At 39.4% G+C, this 26,204-nt stretch overlaps 1 protein-coding gene across 2 annotated transcripts; it reads left to right on the top strand.

Annotated features, from left to right (window-relative positions):
• Positions 1 to 677: 677 nt before the first annotated feature.
• LOC133010391 (receptor-type tyrosine-protein phosphatase C-like) lies at positions 678 to 25,751 on the top strand. 2 transcript variants are annotated; one of them, XM_061077955.1, is made up of 41 exons: positions 678 to 986; positions 5,469 to 5,489; positions 6,044 to 6,064; positions 6,771 to 6,866; positions 7,903 to 7,998; positions 9,135 to 9,230; positions 9,972 to 9,992; positions 10,779 to 10,874; positions 11,413 to 11,433; positions 11,907 to 11,927; positions 12,448 to 12,468; positions 12,944 to 12,964; positions 13,643 to 13,750; positions 13,968 to 13,994; positions 14,362 to 14,637; positions 14,740 to 14,976; positions 15,068 to 15,178; positions 15,524 to 15,763; positions 15,877 to 16,038; positions 16,452 to 16,472; positions 16,920 to 17,186; positions 17,443 to 17,648; positions 17,745 to 17,805; positions 17,939 to 18,047; positions 18,312 to 18,349; positions 18,830 to 18,939; positions 19,018 to 19,108; positions 19,607 to 19,683; positions 19,891 to 19,927; positions 20,051 to 20,148; positions 20,269 to 20,394; positions 20,522 to 20,679; positions 21,074 to 21,209; positions 21,560 to 21,709; positions 21,980 to 22,070; positions 22,148 to 22,281; positions 22,485 to 22,610; positions 22,703 to 22,825; positions 22,912 to 23,063; positions 23,892 to 24,027; positions 25,000 to 25,751. In XM_061077955.1, the coding sequence occupies exons 1-41, from the start codon at positions 923 to 925 to the stop codon at positions 25,264 to 25,266; spliced, it is 4,470 nt and encodes a 1,489-aa protein (XP_060933938.1). In that variant the 5' UTR covers positions 678 to 922; the 3' UTR covers positions 25,267 to 25,751. The 2 variants fall into 2 exon arrangements, with proteins under 2 accessions (XP_060933938.1, XP_060933937.1); XM_061077954.1 differs by having other exon boundaries at positions 15,506 to 15,763.
• Positions 25,752 to 26,204: the final 453 nt, after the last annotated feature.

The raw sequence follows: 26,204 nt of genomic DNA, 5'->3' as shown, positions 1-26,204 counted from the left end.
TTTTATCCCCCTATTTTCTTGTGTAAGTAAACAGGAGTGAAGCAGTTTTGGGCTCCGAGGCAGAGCACAATGATCAAACAACCACGCACACGATCAATGACTTTGAAGAGATCTAACATCCTTTATGAATGTGTTTCTCACTGAGTGAACGGCAGAAGTGAAGAAATGGCCACAAGAAAAGGAAAAGGCAGCATCTCTTTCCTTGCACGCTGCAGGGCCGGCTACTCGCGAGCTTTGACTACGTGTTCGGGCGACTGTGGGTTAGAAAAAGTTCCCCCCCGATGAACGTGTCCTTTCTCAAATGTCACATTTCTTGTTTTAAGAGCCTAGTTTTGTAAATGAACAGAGATTAATCGGACAGAAAACATTACCCTGTGAAAAAATCACAAATTGTTTCTATTATTTGTGTCTGTGAATTAAAAAAAGTAAAAAAAAAAAAAGGTTATGCAGGCTATTAAACATGTTCCCTAAAGTGTAATACAGCTGAAATAACCCTTGAATTCAAGCTAAACTTCTCTCTTTTCTTCGTATTTTTCTGAAGAGTTTCACACTTGAGCAAAAGCAAGTGAAGATCCGACGTGAGACTTCCTGTTCTTGGTGGCGTAGCCTAAAATGAAGCTTCCTGTCGCTGAGCGTGAAGGTGAAGGCAGCCTCTTTTCACTGTGACATCACTCGCACTCGCAAGACTTGAAACCAGAAGCGAGGTTCAGGGTTTGGGGAACAAGTCCAGGAAGCTGCGGCAACTGATAAGACAGAAAACATATGAAGCTTAAAACAAGACAACGTTGAGAACTTACTTCTCTCTTAGAGTTGTGTCGAGAATTGGAATTAAGCTTCGATCGGGCGTCTTGAGATCTGCCGGTCGGTCCCCTCTAGGACTGTGCTGTGTGGTCGTGGCAGGAACACGCCCTAACTCCTGGATATGGCAGGTCTCCGCGGCGTCAAGATCCTGCTGCTCTGGGCTGGAATCATTGGTTTGGCCAAATGTAAGTAATCGTCTGTAATGTAACAGTAACGTTGAGTCCTTGCACGTGTCATAAAAGTATTAAAATCAAGGGGGAAAAAGTCTGTAAATGACGTAGAACAAGTTAATGAACTGAACACGATGAGGTCTTGTGTCTTAAACTCCTAAATGGACTGTTTTTGAAGTTCGGTTGTTGAGAGTGTGCTCGTCTTCAGGAGAAATGTTGAAAAACCCTCCGTGCCTGAGCTGCAGACATGAACCTGTCAGTCGAGCGGCTTCTTCTCTCTTTCAAACGTCAGCACTCTCACTGTAAGACAACTGAGGGCAGGCATGACAGACATACTGTACCTCACGTCTTTTGAGTTTGTGCAACTTCACGTTTCTTAAACTTTCCAAACCTAAGAACACGAAACAGAACAAGTGCGTGTGTTTGTGATGTGAGGCGCCGGAAAGTGACAGGTTCCTGAGCCCCTCTGGCGAAGAGAAGCAGCAGCTGTGCTTCAATCAAAGACTGATGTTAATAAGACAAGTCTCCTTAAAACAACACTTTCATTTGGTTAAGAGCTGTGGGAATCTTTTGCAGTCGTGTTTCTGTTCTGCTTCGACTGTGTGTGTGTGTGTGTGTGTGTGTGTGTGTGTGTGTGTGTGTGTGTGTGTGTGTGTGTGTGTGTGTGTGTGTGGTGGTTTGTATGTATGTTTGGTTGGGGGGGTTGTGTGACAGATATGACATGAGTTTTTTTGGGGGGTGCCTCTGCAAGCTCTTCACTTCAACCCCAGTGGCTGTGTGTGTGCATGTCTGTGTGTGTGTGTGTGTGTGTGTGTGTGTGCGTGTGTCTGTGTGTGCGTGTGCATGTGTGTGGTTGTGTGTGACCCAGCTCACAGCCTCCAGCCTCACTCGGAGTTCTGCTGCTGTTGGAGCATGTTCTGCTATTTTCAGCTTGAGCACTGTTCACATGAGCTGAAATAAACTCTTCCCTGTGTTGTTCGTGGCTTCATGACAGGTCATTAAAGAAAAGGGCCCCGGCTCCCGTCGAAGCAAACGTAGACGTTGTAATTAAATTGATCAATGTTACGGAAGAAGGCCGTGAATTCCCATTCAATCTCCACTCTCTATTTAAGAATAACACACAATCAACATCCAGGTAAAGATAAAAGAAACTGTATTAGCTTGTCCTCGCAGGGACTGAATGGTGATCCGATAGGAAATGTAGTCATTTGGGTTTTAATGTTAGATGATATGATACGTCAGGGTTGTATGATGATACTGCTAATGGGTAATAGTTTCTATGACTCAAGGATTAGAGCTCTAGTAATGACATTGACCTAGTCATTAAAGCAGGATGAGTATTGTTGTGGATGTAGACTTTCTTAGGCAGGGACCAGTTGGTGGAAATGTCCAGACGCATCATCGGTTGCAGGCATTTTGGACCGAGATGGGGGTGGTGGTCTCGTGGTCCACAGAGAGGAAGGAAGGTTTCATATTTTAGCGTGGAGTAATCCTTAAGTGTTAATGAGTTTAGTTTAAGACAACACAATCCAACATTTGCATTTCACAGGCGATGAATCTGAATCTGAATCAGGAGCAGAATTACAATCAGCTTCATTGGCCAAGTGTGATTTAAGCATCTTAACATTTTCATTAATGAACTATTATTTTTCATAAATCAAACTCGCACCGAACTGAAGCATATAACTTTAATAGCATGTGGTGGTACATTTACTCCAGCTCTGTAGGTACATACTATTTTAATGTACTTTAGTATTTTAGTTATGTCCAGCATAATGATTCTCCTCCGACAACATTTCGGAGCAAAATATTTTACATTTCCTTTACTTAATTATAATATAATTAAATAATATAATAAAAATAAAATAAAAAAATGTACAATCAGCATTCCAAATGTGATGCAGTGTATACACACAATTCTATTTATCTTGATATCAGTTTTGCTAACATTTCATGTACCTGTAAATATTTTACAGTGGTGTTGTGTATGACAGTATAGAAAAACATTTTAGGGGAAATGTTCCTGCTGATACTTTTACCTAAGTACAGTTTTTCACTTTTGCTTTTCACAGAGTGGTTTTGTGGCTGTTTTCTGAAATAAAGAAAATATTACAGCTTTAATTTATATAGTTATTTTATTAAGAACAGAACAGAAGTCATATAATTATGAACGCAGCCTTTAAAATTGATATTTTCCATAATTGAATTGTTGTAATCACTTAACCAGATAAAAGTCTAAGATAAAAAGTTGCTTTATCAAGAGAGAAAATAAGTACATATGATAGGATTTTACCATATAATTATATAGCAGACCCCAACAATTATTAGACCATTACACTTATTTGTCAGTATCAAGTCTTATACTCGTCAGATCAGCGCCAAAAAGCCAAAACGCGTGCGAGCACCAGTTGCATTTGCCTAAACTCTCCCCCAGTCTATTTTAGATGAAGCAGGACGGAGTTGTGTGATCAAACATTTGACCACTTCCGTGTTCCACTCTGACTTGCCTTCACTTCCTGGCAGAGCAGAGCAGAACGGCGCGGGCCAAACAGACTGAGACGAAGTAAATGACTTCAGAATGCTTGGAGAGGAAAAAAAATATATAAAAAGGGGAAGTGCGGCGTTCAAAATGAAGAAGTGAGGTCAGAGATGTTAAACGCGCTGCACGATTAAAGCAGATTGTTGGAGGAGGGAGAGTTTATCACAGAGGGGGGGGGGGGGGGGTCTGTGATCTGTGAAGTATGCAAAACACGTCAAATACAGAAAAATCCCTGACGAAGAAAGCACGAGGGACCTCAGACATGTAGATGGATTCAGGGACAGGGATCATGGGGCGTTTGAGCTCTGATTAAACAGTGTGAATGTCACAACTTTCAACTTACAAGTTTCACACTCTGGCCTGAAGACCCGGTGAAAGAAAGAACCCAAAAGACAGAGAAGGCTTCACTTTTGGTTAAGACGTTGAAAATGAAATGTAAAAAACCTCATAAAGAGGAAGTTACAGTGGCCTTTCTTTCCTATCCATGTCTACGGAAGCCCAGAGAGCCCAACGCACTTCAAATTAAAAAACACAACTTCATCAATTTGAAGGACACAACACAAGCTAATACAGAAACGCGCTGCAAGTAGGGACAAAATGACACCGGGAAAAAGTGATGAACCCGTCTGTAGGTCAACGCTTTGGGACGTTACTGAAGTCGGCTGCTCATCATCAGTGGTGAGACAGCTTCTCTGAGCATTGAACTGTTTCCGGTGTCGTTTTTGCCACCACGAGGCATGAAGAGGCTGCACAGGGCGGTGAGATGTCCCTGCACAGAGAGAGAGAGAGAGAGAGCACGCAACGCTGCAGTAAAACAAGAACGAGCCAAACCACATCCTGACACTCATTGTTCGACCGTGCCCTGCTCACTCACTGCTCCCGACTTAGAGAACCAAAAAACTACACATTCTTGTTTCAGTTTATTTCACACAGGGAAAATACATACATATAACATAAATGCTAAATAAATAAATTAAATGTAAAAATACATGTGTGGCGTGGTAGAAACTAGTCATGGCTTATATGAAAACCATAATCCAAATAAACCTAAAAAATGCATGAACAAACGTATCAATACAGATAACTTAACATATATTAGTTTAACAGAAGAAATAGGGAAGAATATTTTCTACAAACACAGCTTGAAAAACCGAAACTAAACTTTTAGTAAAACTAAAAGCTAAGTTTTGTAACAAATCAAATGTTTAAACAGCAGAGCATTTCTTTTCATACCAGGACAATGACATGAATCCAAAGCTTGATCACTTAACCACATTTAACTTATATGAAGTTAGACGAAGATGCTGAGCCTGTCTAGGTTGATAATTCAGGAATTGTGAATTGTTGCCAAAATCTTATCTAAAACAAAAAGTTAAATCTTGTACCTAACATTGAAAAGAAAAGATTTACAGATTTTAAATATATACATGTGTGAAAAATAGTCCGCTGTAAAGGCTTTTTCATTTCTTTCATTTTACATTCAATCCATAGAGCACAAATATTATTTTAAACAAGACTTTGTGATGCCTGGTTTTTCATTCGTTAAAAACGAGGATGTAACAGAAAAGGTCAATTTGTTATTCTATAAAAGCAAGTGATGTGTCCAAACGGTTTAAGTGTGGGGGGACTCTAAGTTTTAGTGTCAGGCAGGAAGTGGTTTGTCTTCTGAAATAGCAAGTGAGGCTATTTGCCACATCGTCATGGCAACCAGGTTGCACAGCCCCTTCCACTGACGTCTTAGTAAGAAAATGGTGGCTTTGCTCTTTTGGCCTTAACATTCCCACCACAGTTTTATTGACCGATTGGAAGAAAATGCTTTAATAAAAAGTTCAAATTAAGATTTCTTCAAAAAACACTAATCTGACATATTTCTATACTACATTCAGCTACACTATTATGACAAATAAAAAAATCTGCAACATAAACATTGACACAATTTTTCTCTTCTGTGATTCCAGGTCAAGAAGCCAATGGACCAGGTGAGTGAGAAAAACTCAGAAATCAAGAAACGTTTTATTTATGTATTCTGTGAGCAGAATTTAATTACAAACACCAAGTAAGCCACAACATGAATGTAATAGCCACGACAAGTATGTAGAAGCCACAACACAGATATAAAAGCCACAACACGTATGTAGAAGCCACAACACGTATGTAGAAGCCACAACACGTATGTAGAAGCCACAACACAAATGTAGAAGCGACAACATGAATATAGAAGCCACGACACAAATATGAAAGCCACAACACAAATATAAAAGCCACAACATTTATGTAGAAGCCACATCACGAATGTAGAAGCTACGATAATTGTTGACAATGAAATGAGCAGTGACTGAAAGTGGTCAAGTCACTGTTGTGTTGGTAAAGGGAGCAGTTGTTTGTAAAAAAAGACAAAATAATTGGCTGCTAAAAGATAGTTGAAAAAAACACTGAAGTGACATATTCTGTACTATATTCAGCTTCACTATTATGAAAAATAAAAAAACTGCAACGCAACAGTTGACACACTTTTTCTCTTCTGTGATTCCAGGTCAAGAATCCCCTGTACCAGGTGAGTGAGAACAGCATTTAATTGCAAACAGCAAGTAAGCCACAACACAAATGCTAAAGCCACAACACAAATATAAAAGCGGCAACACAAACATAAAAGCCACAACACAAATGTAGAAGCCACAGCATGGATGTAGAAGCCACAACACAAATAAATAAGCCACAACATTAATTTAGAGGCCACAACACGTATGTAGAAGTTAGAATACAAATGTAGAAGCCACTACACAAATATAAAAGCCACAACAGAGATGTAGAAGCCACAACACGAATGTACAAGCCACAACACAAATAAAGAAGCCATACCATGGATGTGGAAGCCACAACAAGAATGTAGAAGCTACAACAATTGTTGACAATGAAATGAGCAGTGACTGAAAGTGGTCAAGTCACTGTTGTGTTGGTAAAGTGAGCAGTCATTTGTAAAAAAAAGACAAAAAAAATTGGCTGCTAAAAATGAGATGCTTGGCTATTTGAGGTGTTAGACATCAGGTGCTTGGAGCATCCAAACAGGAAGAACACACCTGTACCATCACACCTCAAATAGACAAAGCTCTCATATTCAAGCCGCAACACTTTCAGCAGGTTTGTGTTATTCGTTCAAACGCTTGTGTGAGACATCTCAGCCACCGTAGTTAAGGATTGTATCAGGTATGACTGTTGGCAGTCAAGTGAAGGTGACCTCCATCGTGCTCTCCTTCCTGCAGCCAAAGCTACCATCGCCTCACCTACAACCAGCGACGGGAGAGACGCTTCACCCCTGACCTCACCTGAAGTCACCACATCGGGCAGCACCCCCCCAGGTAGGAATGTTCTCTTTTAACATGTGAGAGTGTGATGAGATTGTGTATTAATGTGAGTACAGACAGCCGACAGTGACAGCAGCACTTGTTACTGTGAGCAGTATCTGTTCCAAGTGACTCAAAGATTGAAGACACAACAGAATTTAATTGCAAAAAGCAAGTAAGTCACAGCACAAATGCTGAAGCCAAAACATGAGTATAGAAGCCACAACATGAATGTAGAAGCCACTACAAATATGAAGAAGCCACAACACAAATGTAGAAGCCACAACACATATGTAGAAGCCACAACACAAATATAGAGGCCACAACATGAATGCAGAAGCCACAGCACAAATATAGAAGCCACAACATTTATGTAGAAGCCACATCACGAATATGCAAGCCACAACACAAATAAAGAAGCCACAACACAAATGTAGAAGCCTCAGAATGGATGTAGAAGCCACAACACGTATTTAGAAGCCAGAACACAAATGAAGAAGCCACAACACGTATGTAGAAGCCACAACACAAATATAGAGGCCACAACATGAATGCAGAAGCCACAACACAAATATAGAAGCCACAACATTTATGTAGAAGCCACATCACGAATATACAAGCCACAACACAAATAAAGAAGCCATACCATGGATGTGGAAGCCACAACAAGAAAGTAGAAGCCACAACACAAATGAAGAAGCTAAGCTAGCAGTGACTGAAAGTGGTCAAGTCACTGTTGTATGGGTAAAGCGAGTAGTCGTTTGTAAAAAAAAAAAGACAAAAAAAATGTTCTGCTAAAAATGAGATGCTTGGCTATTTGAGGTGTTAGACATCAGGTGCTTGGAGCATCCAAACAGGAAGAACACACCTGTACCATCACACCTCAAATAGACAAAGCTCTCATATTCAAGTCGCAACATTTTCAGCAGGTTTGTGTTATTCGTTCAAACGCTTGTGTGAGACATCTCAGCCACCGTAGTTAAGCATCGTATCAGGTAAGACTGTTGGCAGTCAAGTGAAGGTGACCTCCATCGTGCTCTCCTTCCTGCAGCCAAAGCTACTATCGCCTCACCTTCAACCAGCGACGGGAAAGACGCTTCACCCCTGACCTCACCTGAAGACCCCACATCGGGCAGCACCCCCCCAGGTTGGAACTTTCTCTTTTAACATGTGAGAGTGTGATGAGATTGTGTATTAATGTGAGTACAGACAGCCGACAGTGAGAGCAGCACTTGTTACTGTGAGCAGTATCTGTTCCAAGTGACTCAAAGATTGAAGACACAACAGAATTTAATTGCAAACAGCAAGTAAGTCACAGCACAAATGCTGAAGCCAAAACATGAGTATAGAAGCCACAACATGAATGTAGAAGCCAAAACAAATATGAAGAAGCCACAACACAAATGTAGAAGCCACAACACAAATATAAAAGCCACAACACGTATTTAGAAGCCACAACACAAATATAGAAGCCACAACATTTATGTAGAAGCCACATCACGAATATACAAGCCACAACACAAATAAAGAAGCCATACCATGGATGTGGAAGCCACAACAAGAAAGTAGAAGCCACAACAAATATGAAAGCCACAACACAAATGTAGAAGCCACAACACAAATGTAGAAGCCACAACACAAATGTAGAAGCCACAACACAAATGTAGAAGCCACAGCATGGATGTAGAAGCCACAACACGTATTTAGAAGCCAAAACACAAATGAAGAAGCCACAACACGTATGTAGAATCCACAACACAAATATAGAGGCCACAACATGAATGCAGAAGCCACAACACAAATATAGAAGCCACAACATTTATGTAGAAGCCACATCACGAATGTACAAGCCACAACACAAATAAAGAAGCCATACCATGGATGTGGAAGCCAAAACAAGAAAGTAGAAGCCACAACACAAATGAAGAAGCTAAGTTAGCAGTGACTGAAAGTGGTCAAGTCACTGTTGTATGGGTAAAGTGAGTAGTCGTTTGTAAAAAAAAAAAAAGAAAAAAAAAATGTTTTGCTAAAAATGAGATGCTTGGCTATTTGAGGTGTTAGACATCAGGTGCTTGGAGCATCCAAACAGGAAGAACACACCTGTACCATCACACCTCAAATAGACAAAGCTCTCATATTCAAGCCGCAACACTTTCATCAGGTTCGTGTTATTCGTTCAAACGCTTGTGTGAGACATCTAAGCTACCGTAGTTAAGCATCGTATCAGGTAAGACTGTTGGCAGTCAAGTGAAGGTGACCTCCATCGTGCTCTCCTTCCTGCAGCCAAAGCTACCACCGCCTCTCCTAAAACCAGAGACAAGAGAGAGGCTTCGCCGCTGACCTCACCTGAAGTCACCACATCGGGCAGCACCCCCCCAGGTTGGAATTTTCTCTTTTAACATGTGAGAGTGTGATGAGATTGTGTATTAATGTGAGTACAGACAGCCGACAGTGACAGCAGCACTTGTTACTGTGAGCAGTATCTGATCCAAGTGACTCAAAGATTGAAGACACAACAGAATTTAATTGCAAACAGCAAGTAAGTCACAGCACAAATGCTGAAGCCACAACATGAGTATAGAAGCCACAACAAATATGAAGAAGCCACAACACAAATGTAGAAGCCACAACACAAATATAAAAGCCACAACACAAATGTAGAAGCCACAACACAAATGTAGAAGCCACAGAATGGATGTAGAAGCCACAACACGTATGTAGAAGCCACAACACAAATATAGAGGCCACAACATGAATGCAGAAGCCACAACACAAATATAGAAGCCACAACATTTATGTAGAAGCCACAACACGAATGTACAAGCCACAACACAAATAAAGAAGCCATACCATGGATGTGGAAGCCACAACAAGAAAGTAGAAGCCACAACACAAATGTAGAAGCTAAGCTAGCAGTGACTGAAAGTGGTCAAGTCACTGTTGTATGGGTAAAGCGAGTAGTCGTTTGTAAAAAAAAAGACAAAAAAAATTGGCTGCTAAAAGATAGTTGAAAAAAACACTGAAGTGACATATTCTCTACTATATTCAGCTTCACTATTATGAAAAATAAAAAAACTGCAACGCAACCGTTGACACACTTTTTCTCTTCTGTGATTCCAGATCAAGAACCCCCTGTACCAGGTGAGTGAGAAAACTCAAGTTAATGTATAATATTAATTTAGTTGTTGGTTTAATTAGTCTAGATATCAAGAACAGTGACTTTATGTATTCTGCGAATAGCATTTAATTGCAAAGCCACAACACAAATGCTAAATCCACAACACAAATATAAAAGCGGCAACACAAACATTAAAGCCACAATACAAATGTAGAAGCCACAGCATTGATGTAGAAGCCACAACACGTATGTAGAAGCCACAACACAAATAAATAAGCCACAACATGAATATAGAAGCCACAACATTAATTTAGAAGCCACAACACGTAGGTAGAAGTTAGAATACAAATGTAGAAGCCACTACACAAATATAAAAGCCACAACAGAGATGTAGAAGCCACAACACAAATAAAGAAGCCATACCATGGATGTGGAAGCCACAACAAGAATGTTGAAGCTACAACAATTGTTGACAATGAAATGAGCAGTGACTGGAAGTGGTCAAGTCCCTGTTGGTAAAATGAGCAAAAAAAGAGACAAAAAAATGTTCTGCTAAAAATGAGATTCTTGGCTATTTGAGGTGTTAGACATCAGGTGCTTGGAGCATCCAAACAGGAAGAACACACCTGTACCATCACACCTCAAATAGACAAGACTCTAATATTCAAGCAGCAACACTTTCAGCAGGTTTTTATTATTCGTTCAAACGCTTGTGTGAGACATCTCAGCCACCGTAGTTAAGCATCGTATCAGGTATGACTGTTGGCTGTCAAGTGAAGGTGACCTCCATCGTGCTCTCCTTCCTGCAGCCAAAGCTACCACCGCCTCACCTTCAACCAGAGACAGGAGAGACGCTTCACCCCTGATCTCACCTGAAGTCACCACATCGGGCAGCACCCCCCCAGGTTGGAATTTTCTCTTTTAACATGTGAGAGTGTGTTGAGATTGTGTATTAATGTGAGTACAGACAGCCGACAGTGACAGCAGCACTTGTTACTGTGAGCAGTATCTGTTCCAAGTGACTCAGGGATTGAAGACACAACAGAAATTAATTGCAAACGGCAGGTAAGTCACAGCACAAATGCTGAAGCCAAAACATGAGTATAGAAGCCACAACATGAATGTAGAAGCCACAACAAATATGAAAGCCACAACACAAATGTAGAAGCCACAACATTTATGTAGAAGCCAAATCACGAATATACAAGCCACAACACAAATAAAGAAGCCATACCATGTATGTGGAAGCCACAACAAGAAAGTAGAAGACACAACACAAATGTAGAAGCTAAGCTAGCAGTGACTGAAAGTGGTCAAGTCGCTGTTGTATGGGTAAAGCCGACTGATCTGACATATTCTCTACTACATTCAGCTACACTATTATGACAAATAAAAAAACAGCAACGCAAACGTTGAAACAATTTTTCTCATCTGTGATTCCAGGTCAAAAGCCCTCGGTATCAGGTGAGTGAGAAAACCCAAGTTAATGTATAGAATGAATTTAGTTATTGCTGTAATTAGTCTAGATATCAAGAAACATTTTATTTATGTATTCTGTGAACAGAATTTAATTGCAAACAGCAAGTAAGCCCCAGCACAAATGCTAAAGCCACAACACGAATGTCGAAGCAACAACACGTATATAGAAGCCAAAACATGAATGTACAAGCCATAACAATTATGTAGAGGCCACAACACAAATGTAGAAGCAACACAATTGTTGACAATGAAATGAGCAGTGACTGAAAGTGGTCAAGTCACTGTTGTATGGGTAAAGGGAGCAGTCGTTTGTAAAAAAGACAAAAAAATTGGCTGCTAAAAATGAGTACAAAAAACACTGAGCTGGCATATTCTCTACTACATTCAGCTACACTATTATGACAAATTAAAAAACTGCAATGCAACAGTTGACACACTTTTCTCTTCTGTGATTCCAGGTCAAATGTCTGATGAACCAAGTGAGTGAGAAAACCCAAGTTAATGTATAATATTAATTTAGTTGTTATTGTAATGAGTCGAGAAATCAAGAAACATTTTATTTATGTCTTCTGTGAACAGAATTTAATTGCAAGCAGCAAGTAAGTCACAGCACAAATGCTGAAGCCAAAACATGAGTATAGAAGCCAGAACACAATTGAAGAAGCCACAACACGTATGTAGAAGCCACAAAACAAATATAGCGGCCACAACACAAATATAGCAGCTACAACATTTATGTAGAAGCCACATCACGAAAATACAAGCCACAACACAAATAAAGAAGCCGTACCATGGATGTGGAAGCCACAACAAGAAAGTAGAAGCCACAACACAAATGTAGGAGCTAAGCTAGCAGTGACTGAAAGTGGTCAAGTCACTGTTGTATGGGTAAAGTGAGCTGATCTGACAAATTCTCTACTACATTCAGCTACACTATTATGACAAATAAAAAAACTGCAACACAAACGTTGACACAATTTTTCTCATCTGTGATTCCAGGTCAAACGCCCCCGGTATCAGGTGAGTGAGAAAACCCAAGTTAATTTATATAATTAATTTAGTTGTTGATGTAATTAGTCTAGAAATTAGGAAATTATTTATTTATGTATTCTATGAACAGAATTTAAATGCAAACACCAAGTAAGCCACAACACAAATGCTGAAGCCACAACACGAATGTCGAAGCAACAACATGAATATAGAAGCCACAACATGAATGTACAAGCCACAACAATTATGTAGAAGCCACAACACAAATGTAGAAACTACACAATTGTTGACAATGAAATGAGCAGTGACTGAAAGTGGTCAAGTAACTGTTGTATGGGTAAAGGGAGCAGTCGTTTGTAAAAAAGACAAAAAAATTGGCTGCTAAAAATGAGTACAAAAAACACTGCGCTGACATATTCTCTACTACATTCAGCAACACTATTATGACAAATTAAAAAACTGCAACGCAACAGTTGACACACTTTTTTCTCTTCTGTGATTCCAGGTCAAGTGTCCAGTGAACCAAGTGAGTGAGAAAACCCAAGTTAATGTATAATATAAATTTAGTTGTTATTGTAATTAGTCAAGAAATCAAGAAATATTTTATTTATGTCTTCTGTGAACAGAATTTAATTGCAAACACCAAGTAAGCCACAACACAAATGCTGAAGCCACAACACAAATGTAGAAGCCACAACACAAATATAAAAGCCACAACAGGAATGTAGATTCCACAACACGTAAGTAGAAGTCACTACACAAATATAAAAGCCACAACAGAGATTTAGAAGCCACGACACAAATAAAGAAGCCATACCATGGATGTGGAAGCCACAACAAGAAAGTAGAAGCTATAACAATTGTTGACAATGAAATGAGCAGTGACTGGAAGTGGTCAAGTCCCTGTTGGTAAAATGAGCAAAAAAAGAGACAAAAAAAATGTTCTGCTAAAAATGAGATTCTTGGCTATTTGAGGTGTTAGACATCAGGTGCTTGGAGCATCCAAACAGGAAGAACACACCTGTACCATCACACCTCAAATAGACAAAGCTCTCATATTCAAGCCGCAACACTTTCAGCAGGTTTGTGTAACTCGTTCAAACGCTTGTGTGAGACATCTCAGCCACCGTAGTTAAGCATCGTATCAGGTATGACTGTTGGCAGTCAAGTGAAGGTGACCTCCATCGTGCTCTCCTTCCTGCAGCCAAAGCTCCGACCGCCTCGAATACAACTAGCGACAGGAAAGGCCCTTCACCCCTGACCTCATCTCGAGTCACCAAGCACAACACCACATCGGGCAGCACCACCCCAGGTTTGAATTTTCTCTTTTAACATGTGAGAGTGTGACGAGATTGTGTATTAATGTGAGTACAGACAGCCGACAGTGAGAGCAGCACTTGTTACTGTGAGTAGTATCTGTTCCAAGTGACTCAGAGATTGAAGATATTTTGTCATAGTTACAACTGATTATTTCACAGATGTTGCTTGATCATGTATTGATTTTTTGTTTTCCTCTTTTCTCCTTGAAGTGAGTACTTCAGCTCCCAAGCTAACGTGTGAGTTTCACTTCATAAAATCATATATTCTCCAGAACATTTTATATTATAGCTACAATGGCATTGAGCAGAATACATACCTCATCCCGCTTATGGAACCACATTTAAATTCACCAGATTTGGATTTTAAATCAAATCTGTTCTCTTCTTATTTGACTTACGTTTGATTATTATTTTTTTTATCAATATTGAATGTTAAGCACTTTGAGGTGAATTTCCAGAAAACAGTGATTCATAATTTATCAAAAATACTAATGATAAAAAATAAAACGTAACCTCCTTGGCAGAGTTAATCATATTGTTATTATCAGGTGTCTGTGTTTTTCTAGGACCTGTTTTATTTTAATTCTCTTGATTTTGTCTGCAGGTAATTACACAGTAAAACCCATCAAGTTTGGCCTCCAAATTAACATCACAAGCTCGGCAGTTAACCCTGTTCCTACCTCCATAATGATTAATGAAGAAGGGAAACCACAGACTGAAGCAATACCCTCAGCTTCTCATTCCAAGCAAAGTTCATCCCATGAAATCAAGCAGCTGAAGCCGTGCACTAAATATCAGCTTAACGTGAGACTTGGCGATAAAGACCAACCAACGCCCTGCCAACCCATGGCTGCAAATGATTCCATGACATATCCAATAAGTGAGTCAACTGAATTTATGTTGGTTAAATTAATGTTTCAAATTAGAAGATAGTACTGTGTGTAAAGCAAGCAGATATTTGTTAATCCCTTGTGTATTTCAGATGAAGAGGACATTAAAGATGCAGATTGCAACTCTACCAGCAGCAAATCCGTGTGTTACCAATCTGAATGGGACATCAGCTCTTTACAAACGACTCCGGATATGATCCCAGATCTGCAATGTGGCAACAACACCGTCTGTTTCAAACCTGGTTCTGATGACATTTGCTCTACTATGACTTTAACCTTCACATCCTGCACCAACACTTCCTTTCCGTTCAACAGAAGCATCACCCGCGGTATGCGTAACAGTGTGTACTGTCATTTTGAAATGCATGTCCTTTTGAACTTATCTCCTCATGTTTTATGTTTGCTCTTCTTTTGCCACAGATTTTTTTGATGTCAAAAGCATAAACCAAACTGCTCCAACAAAACTTCCTGCTGAATTTGAAACAAAATTACCTTCAAACTGCAACCTCTCCATTGATTACACCTGTCGTGGTAAGTGGGAAGTCTTTGTGTGTCTGCAACATTATAAATAGATTTACATTGAAAGAGATAATGATATGAATTTACTACTGTCCAGTTTCACTTTAAACTGAAGTGACCTACATTTTTCTATGATTTTAAATTACTCACGAAAACATCAATGCTAAAAAATGAGTGGGGAAATAAATATAACGTATACGTCTGAACTCCTTGCTTAATGCAACAGACAGTGGTTTCCTTCTAGTGAATTTACATTAATGAATATGGAATTTATCCCATTATAATTATTATATGATAGTATAATAATAAGATTAATAACATAATCAATGTGTCTTAAAGTGTTCTATGATCGCCTAGGCTTCCCCCTTGATGATGACATATTCCCTGAGGGTCATGATCATCAACAACATCGCCCAGAGCATGGCAGGTTCAATAAGGCTGATCTTGGAACACACCGCAGATGGATTGACAAATTCAATGTGGCTAAGAATCTGTCTGAGCTCGAGCCTTTCACGGACTACAGGTGTAGCGGTCAAATCAAGGACAAAAATGGCACCGTATACAACACAACTGAAGTTAAAGTCCGGATCGACTGTGGTATGTAGACGTTCCCTGGACGACAACTTTTATCCTCAGACACTGGGGGGGAGGGAATGACTGGGATGTCAGTACTCAGGTCTGTGTTCCACATGTCTAACTTGTCCCAGCAGATCTCAAAGTGGAATTCACATGTACAAACACCACCAACACATCCTCTCAGCTGACTTGGACCACGACCAGTACCAGATGTAAAGACATGAGGCAGAATCTTCCGAAGCTTGCGTACGGCTGTAGCTGTGGATATCGTGGACATTCACGCAATCTTGGATGGAGTAAGTGAAATAGATTATTTCCCTCATGCTTTTATTTTTCATTGTTTCTTTTCTTCTCTTCTGAAGATCGTTTCACTCATTCGTTGGAGTATAGAAATGTAATGTGGACATTTCTATCATTGCTCCAGGCTAACATTCATGCATTTACATCATAGACTGAAAGATGAACGACGTAACAGCTCCCACAGATGACTTAGTGGGAAAATGGTGGCTTTGCTCTTTTGGCCTGATCATTCCCACCAGAGTTTTATTGGCCGATGGGAAGAAATGCTTTAATAAAAAGTTCAAATGAAGATTTCTTTAAAAAATAAACTGATCTGACATATTCTCTACTACATTCAGCTACACTATTATAACAAATAAAAGAACTGCAACGCAACAGTTGACACACTTTTTCTCTTCTGTGATTCCAGATGATAAGGGCACTGTACAAGGTGAGTGAGAAAATTAAAAAGTTAATATATAAAATTAATTTAGTTGTTGGCTACACGCTGCAACCATGGCTTGCACAGACTCTCAAATAATGTCAAAAGCATAAGATGGCAGCCCCCATGTACAAGATATTTTGGCTTTGGTTTTGCACAACACGTGGAGGTGGAGTCGTGGCTTCCATCTTTATGTACAGTTTCATGTACACAAGCAAAAACACAAACTATATTCTGCCACTGCGAAAAACATTTCAAACGTGAGTTGTCTGACTGAAATAGTTTTGTCTTGCAGGGCTGCATAGATGATATGAAATGATTAGTGAAAAAGGTTCTTACTTAATTGGAAACTTGACCCCCCTCAAAAAGCAGAAAACAAAGTGCTGTTTTATTTTGCAATAATTTTGTATCTGTTATCTAGAACATAAACTAACAGCTTGTGAAACTTTGTCACAGTTTTAAATCAGCCTGTAGGAGGAACCTGCAAAATTCCTGATCTGACGCCATACACGGACTACACCTGCGAGGTCCAACCCTACTACCCCATGGGGGACCAACCCTACAACCCCAGGGAGGACCGACCCTACTACCCCAGGGTGGACCGACTCTTGCACCCCAGGGAGGCCAGGTCCCGTCGGACCAGCGAGGTCCAACCCTACTACTACTACTACTACGCTCCAGTCGGGAAACCCGTTTCTGTTCAACTGAAAACTACGATTGGAGGTCAGTCACAAACAGAATGAAACCAGTCATACTTTTTGTAGTACAACTAAAGCGGCACTCAGTGGAGTTAATACCTGACCAACAGACTTCTTAGGAAACCACATTTAAATTCACTAGATCTGGATTCTTATTTGGATCTGCACCAAAATAAATACAAGTCCCCTATTTCACTTCATTATACTGTTGAAGTGTTGAAATATCACTTTTTTGGAGGACGCATACAGTGTTGTTACCGTTTTTCTTGACTTTCTTACAGTACCAGTGGCGGTAACAAGCCTGACACCGATGGTTAAAGACCATAATACGATCACTGTGGAATGCCATCATTCAAAACTCTTCTATGGACCTTATGGAAAATTCAAAGCACAACTTCATTATGGTGGTAGCTTTGTGGAAATAAAACATGAAAAATGTAAATTTGAATTCAAGGACCTGAAGTACTCTACGAACTACACAGTGAAGGTTTGAGTCTACTTCTTTTTACCGTCACTGTTTTATTCCTGATATTTCTTCTAATGCTTAATAAATGACAGAGTGATTTATTCTCCATTTTTCCAGGTGATTGCTGTCAACAGTCTGTTTGAGAGCAAACCCGTCACAAGCCATATTTATACTGAATGTATGTACCATTTCAATCAATGCCTCCATTTATCTCACGTTTACTTCGTTAAAGCAGAGAGATTTCGTATTTTTTTACACATCTAATTCTATACATTGTGTTTATGTTGTTCTTCGTCAACCTCATTTTACAGATAATGACAAAGCTGTCATTGGTTTTCTCATCTTCCTCATCATCCTCACATCTGTGGCTCTGCTGCTGGTCGTCTACAAGATCTGGGCCATGAGGCGCAGGAAGTCCCAGTGAGAATGATTCTGCATAAATATAACATCTGTGTTTCTGTCAGATTGCCTCAGGGTTTTGTTTTTATTTATTTATTTACTTAAGATGTATAAACCTGCAGATTTTGTTCCACTGATAAGAAAATATCTTCTAATTTACGTTATAGGAATAGTTTAATCAATGCATTTGAATTGATGGCACTTCACACAGGAACATCCTCACTGTTGCTCTGCTCTGTATTTCACATCATCTGATCTTTCCAACCTTCACTCTTTTCATTGCAGTGACCTGAGTGAGAACATGATTCTTATTTCAACAGCAAGTGAGTCGATTTAGGTCAACTCTCATTCCACTCTCCTGATTTTTGTTTTGTGTACTTTTAGCAGTTTAGTGTTGTTTTCACTTCATGATTTGTATCACAATCAGAACACAAATCCTTATTAGGTAAGTTATTAATATGAATATAATATTATTATTATTATCATTTCAAAACTTAATTAATTTACTTTATTTATATAATTTTCATCACATAACATGCAGCTCAATATGTTTTACATAAAGCAAAACAACAGAAGCTTAAAACAGAACATATTAAGATGATGTATGTTAAAATAATAACATACATCAGGGGAAGATCATAAAAATAAGTGTTGAGCAGTTTTTAAAAACATGTCAACATGATAATCCCTATTTTTGCATGTTGTAATCTTTAATATTGCCTTCATTCAATTATTTCCAAATATTTAGAGTAACAGCAGATTTTCCTGAGTGTCTTTAACTTGTTTAATATTTGCTGCTGCAGATGATGAGGAGAACCTGATGCCCGTCGAGCCCATTGCAGCAGAGCTGCTGCTGGAAGCCTACAAGAGGAAACTGGCTGATGAGGCGAGACTCTTCCTGGCTGAGTTTCAGGTACTTTGACTGGCTTGTGGGTTTAGGTGTTTTGTTTTTTTTCCTTTACTGTTAGATGACATTTGTTTGTGCTTACAGAGCATCCCCAGAATTTTCTCCAGGCACTCGGTGAAAGAGGCCAAAAAGTCCTCCAATGTCCCCAAGAACCGCTACGTGGACATCTTGCCCTGTGAGTGGGAGCGGGATCAACAACACATGAAGCCTTTTTAAACAAAAGAGATAAAAACACTGAGCAGATGAGTGAGACTTTATCCACTCGTTTTTACCATAAAGATTAATAACACTTGTGAATATGCTGTCATGGATTAATCTTACTATAGTTTACATTGTGGTATATATATATACTTTTTTATATCTCTGGATATGTTGAGCCAACGTGGTAAAATCCTGCTTAATGGCAACATTGGATTCACAGGATCAATCAGTGCAGAGCTACATCCTGATATTTAGGTATTAATTATAATCAGAGCCATGAACATCGTCTTGAATAAATGTTATCCTATCATATAACAATATAATGATACATATATAGCATTTTTTTTATCCAGATCACCCACATGTGTTGGGTCATCTCCATATGTTTCTTACACACAAACACACACATTGCGTATTTGACCATAATAGAAGTTTCCCCTGTGATGTGAATTATTTTTCTCCCTTGAACCAGACGATTATAACCGTGTCCAGCTGACCACAGGAAATGGCGACGCAGGATGTGACTACATCAACGCCAGCTTCATTGATGTACGGAGGCGGATCGTAACACAACTGCTTTTTCTGTTAATGCCACTTTTGCTGTGACTAAGACTGAGGAGAAGATTGAGCTGCAGACTATGATAGAAATATGAGATAACACAATAATAGCTACAACTTTGATGTTGAGGGTTTAGTGGACACAAAGTTTGTGTTCTCTTTCCGTCACTGAACATTTTCCTTACTTTCTGACTGCAGGGGTACAAGGAAGCCAAAAAGTACATTGCAGCTCAAGGTAAACCCAGGTTCTCATGTTCTTTCACTCACTCAGTCAATACACTTGTGATGCTGTATGTTTCTGGTTGATACAAAGTGCATTGCTCCCTGTGTGCATTTACATTCCGTGTGTGTGTTGTAGGGCCCAAGGATGAGACTTTGGGGGACTTCTGGAGGATGGTCTGGGAGCAGCAGTCATCTATTATCGTCATGGTAACCCGCTGTGAAGAGGGAAACCGGGTATGAACGACAGCTTTAACATATATATATACAGTTTTCACTGACTGCATATTTTAATTTTGGGTTAAAATACTCAACCAGCAGGATTTAATGTGCTCTCTCTCCTGTCACGTGTCACAGGTCAAGTGTTCACAGTACTGGCCGGCTCCAGATCGGGAGGCCGAGATCTTTGAGGAGTTTGTAGTGAAGCTGAACTCAGAGGAGATCTGTCCGGATTACACCATCCGTCACCTCAGCCTAACTAACGTGAGTCTCCATTAAAATAATTGAATACTTAAAATTGTATTAATGTTTTGTATGTGTCTGGATAATTAAAGCAACAAATATAATTGTGTGCATGCTTTGGTGTGTGTGTGTGTATGTGTGTCAGCAGAAGAGGGAGAAGAGCTCAGACAGGGAGGTGACTCACATCCAGTTCATGAGCTGGCCCGACCACGGCGTCCCGTCGGAGCCACACCTCCTCCTGAAACTGAGGCGGCGCGTCAACGCTTTCAAGAACTTCTTCAGTGGCCCGATCGTCGTCCACTGCAGGTACGTGATGCAGGCTCCCATTCTGTGGCCAGCTGCTGCTCTACCGCTCACTGTTTTTAGAATTACAATTATCATCATGAGCGACATTCAGTGGTAGAAAGTCATTAAACATATTCAAAGAACAATTTTTACTTCACTCTCCTTCCTCTTTTTTTACTATCTTACATTTACCCAGTTAATAGTTAAATTTTATATCCACATTATGAGATTTTTTTGTTTGTAATTTTAATTTTAATTTTAATTTTTTTATTTAATTTATTGTTTCCCTCTCTGAACATGCTCCTTCCAGAATTATACTGAAAAGGATTTATCAGACCATTTCATCTGTATTTCTCTATTATAACTAATGGAATTAATGAAATTGATTAACACAGTGTCGTTCTCTCCTGCCCAGTGCTGGAGTGGGTAGAACAGGGACTTATATTGGCATTGATGCCATGATGGAGGCTATGGAGGTGGAGGGCAGAGTGGACATCTACGGTTACATGGTCAGACTCCGCAGACAGAGATGCCTCATGGTTCAAGTGGAGGTGAAATAACAGTTTAAATCTTATTTTGTACCGTGTGTGTACTTCTGTGTGAAAGTATGTGTGTCTGATTAGAACTAAATTTATGATGATACATTAAAACTGCAGAGAGCTGTCAGAAAGTCCAGTAAACTAATAAATATACAGAGATTATATGTGAAAATGTATAAATGGACAGGCACAAATTAATCACGTATCATAGGCAGACACAAAAGTAAGTCAGAGTTTACAGAAGTATTTAGTAAATGTAATGAATGAATATATATAGAACTTTTTTAATTGATCAAGTTTTTGATTTACTATGATTTGAATTGTGTATTATGTGTATATGAAGTACCTTTGTCCTCACGTAGGCCCAGTACATCCTGATTCATCAGGCTCTGGTGGAGCACAACCAGTTTGGAGAGACTGAGATCCCACTGTCCGAGGTCCACAGCACACTGAGCACACTCACAGAGAAAACTTCTGAAAGTGAACCCACCCTGATGGAGGAAGAGTTTGAAGTATGGCACTTTGTTTATTATTTGTAGGGACATTTACAATTATAATAATAATAATAAACTTTGTATAAAACAGCTATAAACCAGAGAAAGACAATGAGATCATAATAGCAGATAATATGTTTGATGTAAACAAGTGAATCACTGGTTTCTATAGTAACTGAACTGAGATTTGCAGCTACAACCACATATTAACTTGTATTAACACAAAAGTTAAATGTGTTTAATCCTTAATATGTTGATGATAATTTGAAAAATTCTCTTGCAATTCAGAGAGTCCCCACATTTCATAAATGGAGGACGTTCAATACGGGGATCACTGAGGAGAACAGGGGGAAGAACAGCCCTTCGTCTGTCATCCCATGTGAGTATCATCTCACCACGGAGATTAATTATTTTTACACAACAGAATAACAACTAAGGTAACATATCAACCCTCAGATGACTACAACCGAGTGCTGCTGAAGCTCAATGAAGGACGCAGTCATGACAGTGACCCTGAAGATGAAGAGGAGGAGTCATCAGATGAAGAGGATGAGGAATCCTGTAGATACATCAATGCCTCCCATATTAATGTATGATTCTTTTAAGGACACTTTCTATTTGTTTGTCTCATAACCTGTTTCTGTGTCAAACTGAGCAGGACAACAAGTGAAAATGACGAACAATAATGAGTTCTTCCCTTTCCGAGTCTTTGGTGGTGGTGATAGTGGTCATCTTATTTGTGTGGCTGATGCACGGCAGTAGATGACAGTAGATGTTTGTCTTGCTCTCACAGGGATACTGGGGCCCACGTGCCCTCATCGCAGCTCAGACTCCACTGCCGGACACCATGGCTGACTTCTGGTTGATGGTTTACCAGAAGAAAGTGTCCACTCTTGTCATGCTCTCAGAGGAGAATAAGGTGCCTAAAGTACCACGCACACATGTCACTACATCAACCATACATATACGTAAAAAATACATCACACAGTGCCTTTGCATATATGTTCACAGGAGTCTGACGCTGTGTACTGGGATAAGGACAAGAAGTCATTTGGGGACTTGGAGGTGGAGGTGGTGAGCACAGACGCCATGCCGACCTTCATCAGACGCAATCTGATGATCCGCCACGTCAAGGTAACACAAGAGTTCCTCTGCAGCTGTAACTGAGTCTGCTCTGTCTCCACAGCTGTCAGTTTACTGGTCATTGCTTCTGTCAACAGAAGACAGAGAGTCGCTCGGTGAAGCAGTTCCAGTTCCTGAAGTGGGTGAACAGGGAGCTGCCGGAGACGCCTCAGTGCCTCGCAGACATGATGAAGGAGATCAAGAAGGGCGATGGAGGCAGCAAATCACAGACGACCGTGGTCCACTGCAAGTAAGACAACACAGGAGATGTCCTCTGGAAACAAGACTTCTGGAAAGAAGGACTCTCAAAGCTCCATTTTACCTCTATGATCTCCTTTAGAAGAAAGATGTATTATTTTAGCTGCTTCAAATTTTTCATTTTGGGGCGACACTGTTAGAGCTGAGGAAAACATCAATTATGCACCAATCACTTACATTATGAACTAAGGATAAATATCCTAATAAAATTAGTTTAGGGGTAAATTTGAGTGTCCCCTCATTAAAAGAAGATTTGTATCTGATTCCTGTCTGGAAGGAGTTAGCGTGGTCTCTAGAAAAAATGACAATCTGTATCAGAATAGGAAGAAATGTATGGATCCCAAGGAAAAATTGTGTTTTGTTATTTTTTCTCCGAGCAAGAATATATATATACAGATCTAAAATATATTACATTGAAATAAAGTATATAAATAACAAGTATATATAAATATGTGCATTTTAATTGTATATTACATATTTTCAAAGTTTTACTAAAAATACTTCTAAAAATGTCTTCGTGGGTAAAAATAAAATGTATTTTGTGAGTGTGACCAATAAGCAAAAAGTATATTTATCATTCTACTGTTCTTACTCACAATTAACACCAAAGTATAACAGCAGGAACCATGACATGGGTTTATCTATTTAAATACTTCAGAAAATCCTAATATTTCTCTTTTTCTTAATAGTGACGATAATGATATAAAAATAAGAGAAAACCAATTGAGAACAGTAAATAAATGTCCATGAGGACCTGTATGTGGAGCAGCTGGAGGAATAGGAGGGGAATTAAACGTGTCTGTGTGCTCCCTCTCTTCAGTGACGGCTCGTCCCGCTCAGGGGTTTTCTGCGCCCTGTGGAATCTGCTGGACTGCGCTCAGACCGAGAAAGTGGTGGATGTTTTCCAGGTGGTCAAGACTTTACGCAAAGAGAGACAGAGCATGATCTCCAGCCTGGTAAGAAAAAGGAAAACTCAGGATCTGTCAGGACTTATGGTTTAACACAAAGGGTGATGATATTCTTTATTTCTGCTACTTGCCAACAAATCCCATGAAAGACCCAAATCCCAGCACTCTTACCTCGCTTCCCAGTCTTTGGCTCTAAGACCCAAGCCCATCATTTACTATGGAAGATCTAAACCTTCAAAAACAAGTAATTTAAAAAAAAAAAAATTAAATTTTAAAAGCAGCTAAACATGTAGTAAAACAAGTTTTTAATCATCTGGGCACTGTTCTGTTTAACAATTGCTTCTCTTATTTGAAGCAGCATAGGTATCCCTTATTGAATTCACAGCAGCATGACATTGTAAATGTGATTCGCTCAAAGTAAACTGTGTCCGTCTTCTTTATTTTCACCTTATTGGGCAACAACTTGTGTTAAGAGCATTTGACTGCACATAAGACCAAAGAGGTGTGGCATGCATGCAAACATTTTAAAACGTTAGCGAGTTAATCTTAAAAAACATCTGTATTGGATAAAAAGTCTGGTTTGGGCAGTTGTTTGGTGCACGACTGAAGTTATGTCCCTAACATCCGCTGGTGGCCACTAACACTTGCAGAAGACCTTCAGAGGTACAAGAGATATTCACCATCTTGTCCTAAAAAAGTTCAATGCAACTGTTCAAATTAAAAGCTCATATTTGGAGTTGGTTGCAAAATGATGTTAATTGATTGACAAGCGATGACGTCAGAAACTCACACCAAAATGTTCTGCAACTTTGAGTGTTGTTGTCGGGAAGTTATTTTTCCGATGTTACGACACCCTGTGAATGTATTATGTCACAGAGGAATCAGCACAGATATAAGTGTGTCTTGACACATCACTCATCATTTCAATCGGCTTTAGTTCTGATAATTTGGGGGGAAGTCTGCACAGAAATCTTTACACAACGACGTGGGTTAATGTTTCCTCCTGTGTGTCTCTCTCAGGAGCAGTACCAGTTCCTGTATGACACAGTGCAGATGGTCTTCCCTGTCCAGAATGGGGAAGTGAAAGCGGTGCAGGCCTCAGCGGCTGACTCCATCCAGATTATCAGTGAAACCGCAGCAGTCGAGCAGCCAGACAGCGCTGCCAGCAGTCAGCAGCAGGAGGCGGCAGAGAGCACTCACCTGGTGGCTGAGGAAGACAAGGAAGAGGAGCCTGGGAAAGAGTCCTTGCTGATGGAAGACACCAGCACCGTCCCTCTGGACGTCTGAGGAGCAGCGACACACGGGGCTGAGCCTTTTCCTGAGGAGATTTGTGCTGCAGCTCAATCCTTTCTTTTCAGTTTCTCCATGAATGTACAGAAACTGTTAAACTCAATGTGGTTCAGGTTCTGACGTGTTAAAGAATTTGATCAAATGTTTTACTTTTGAATTACAAAGAGAGAAAAATATAATGTTAGAGTAAGTTATAAATATTTTAGTAGCTAATGTGTAAGGGTGCAAATGTGAGCAAAGATTATGAATAACGCTGTCATCAAACTCCGGACTTTGGATTTACTGTATATTTAAAGGTACAAGAATACAAATTTTGACTATACAATACATTGTTTTATATCGCAATATAACATGCATTATCAGCTGAGAGGGTTAGTTTATGTTTTGGTTTTCTTGCTAAATAAACAGATGCTATGTTTTCTTCATTTATACAGATATATATTTGATATATCTAAATAATTAAGTTTAAAATTTGTAATGTAACACTGTAATATTTGATTAAAAGATACATACAATAACGACTTGTTTTTTTTTCAACTTTAATTATTGACTAGTAATCGTGAAGGCCCGAATCAAAGCTCAAGTTTTTTGTGGCGATACTTACCACATGTTATCTTACATTATATTTATATTCAAGCTATATATTTATAAACAAATTATAATCATTATTATGATAATTGATTTTAAATCATCAGCCAAATCTGTGTGAAGAAAGCTGTTTCTCAATTGGAAGAGTCACATTCAGAAAACCACACAAGGTTAAAATAAAATAAAATAGCAAAATTCCCAACATAATATAATAGTTAACTTTAATTCATTCAAATTCTCAAAATGAGCAGTTTATTTACATCATCGTTGTCAAAGGCGAACTGTTATAAAATATAAGACACAAGATATAAAAAATAACAGGACAACCCACCTGCTGCATTTCTCTG

The sequence above is a fragment of the Limanda limanda genome, chromosome 9, assembly GCF_963576545.1.
Source record: "Limanda limanda chromosome 9, fLimLim1.1, whole genome shotgun sequence".
Taxonomy (NCBI): Eukaryota; Metazoa; Chordata; class Actinopteri; order Pleuronectiformes; family Pleuronectidae; genus Limanda; species Limanda limanda.
This window is presented reverse-complemented; position numbering and strand designations above follow the sequence as displayed.

Excerpts from the sequence above, each read along its gene's own strand:
- LOC133010391 (XM_061077954.1), top strand. The coding sequence starts at position 923 with ATGGCAGGTCTCCGCGGCGTCAAGATCCTGCTGCTCTGGGCTGGAATC. Across the intron at positions 9,231-9,971 it reads ATCGGGCAGCACCCCCCCAG|ATCAAGAACCCCCTGTACCA; the intron begins GTTGGAATTTTC and ends CTGTGATTCCAG. Across the intron at positions 16,039-16,451 it reads TTCACGCAATCTTGGATGGA|ATGATAAGGGCACTGTACAA; the intron begins GTAAGTGAAATA and ends CTGTGATTCCAG.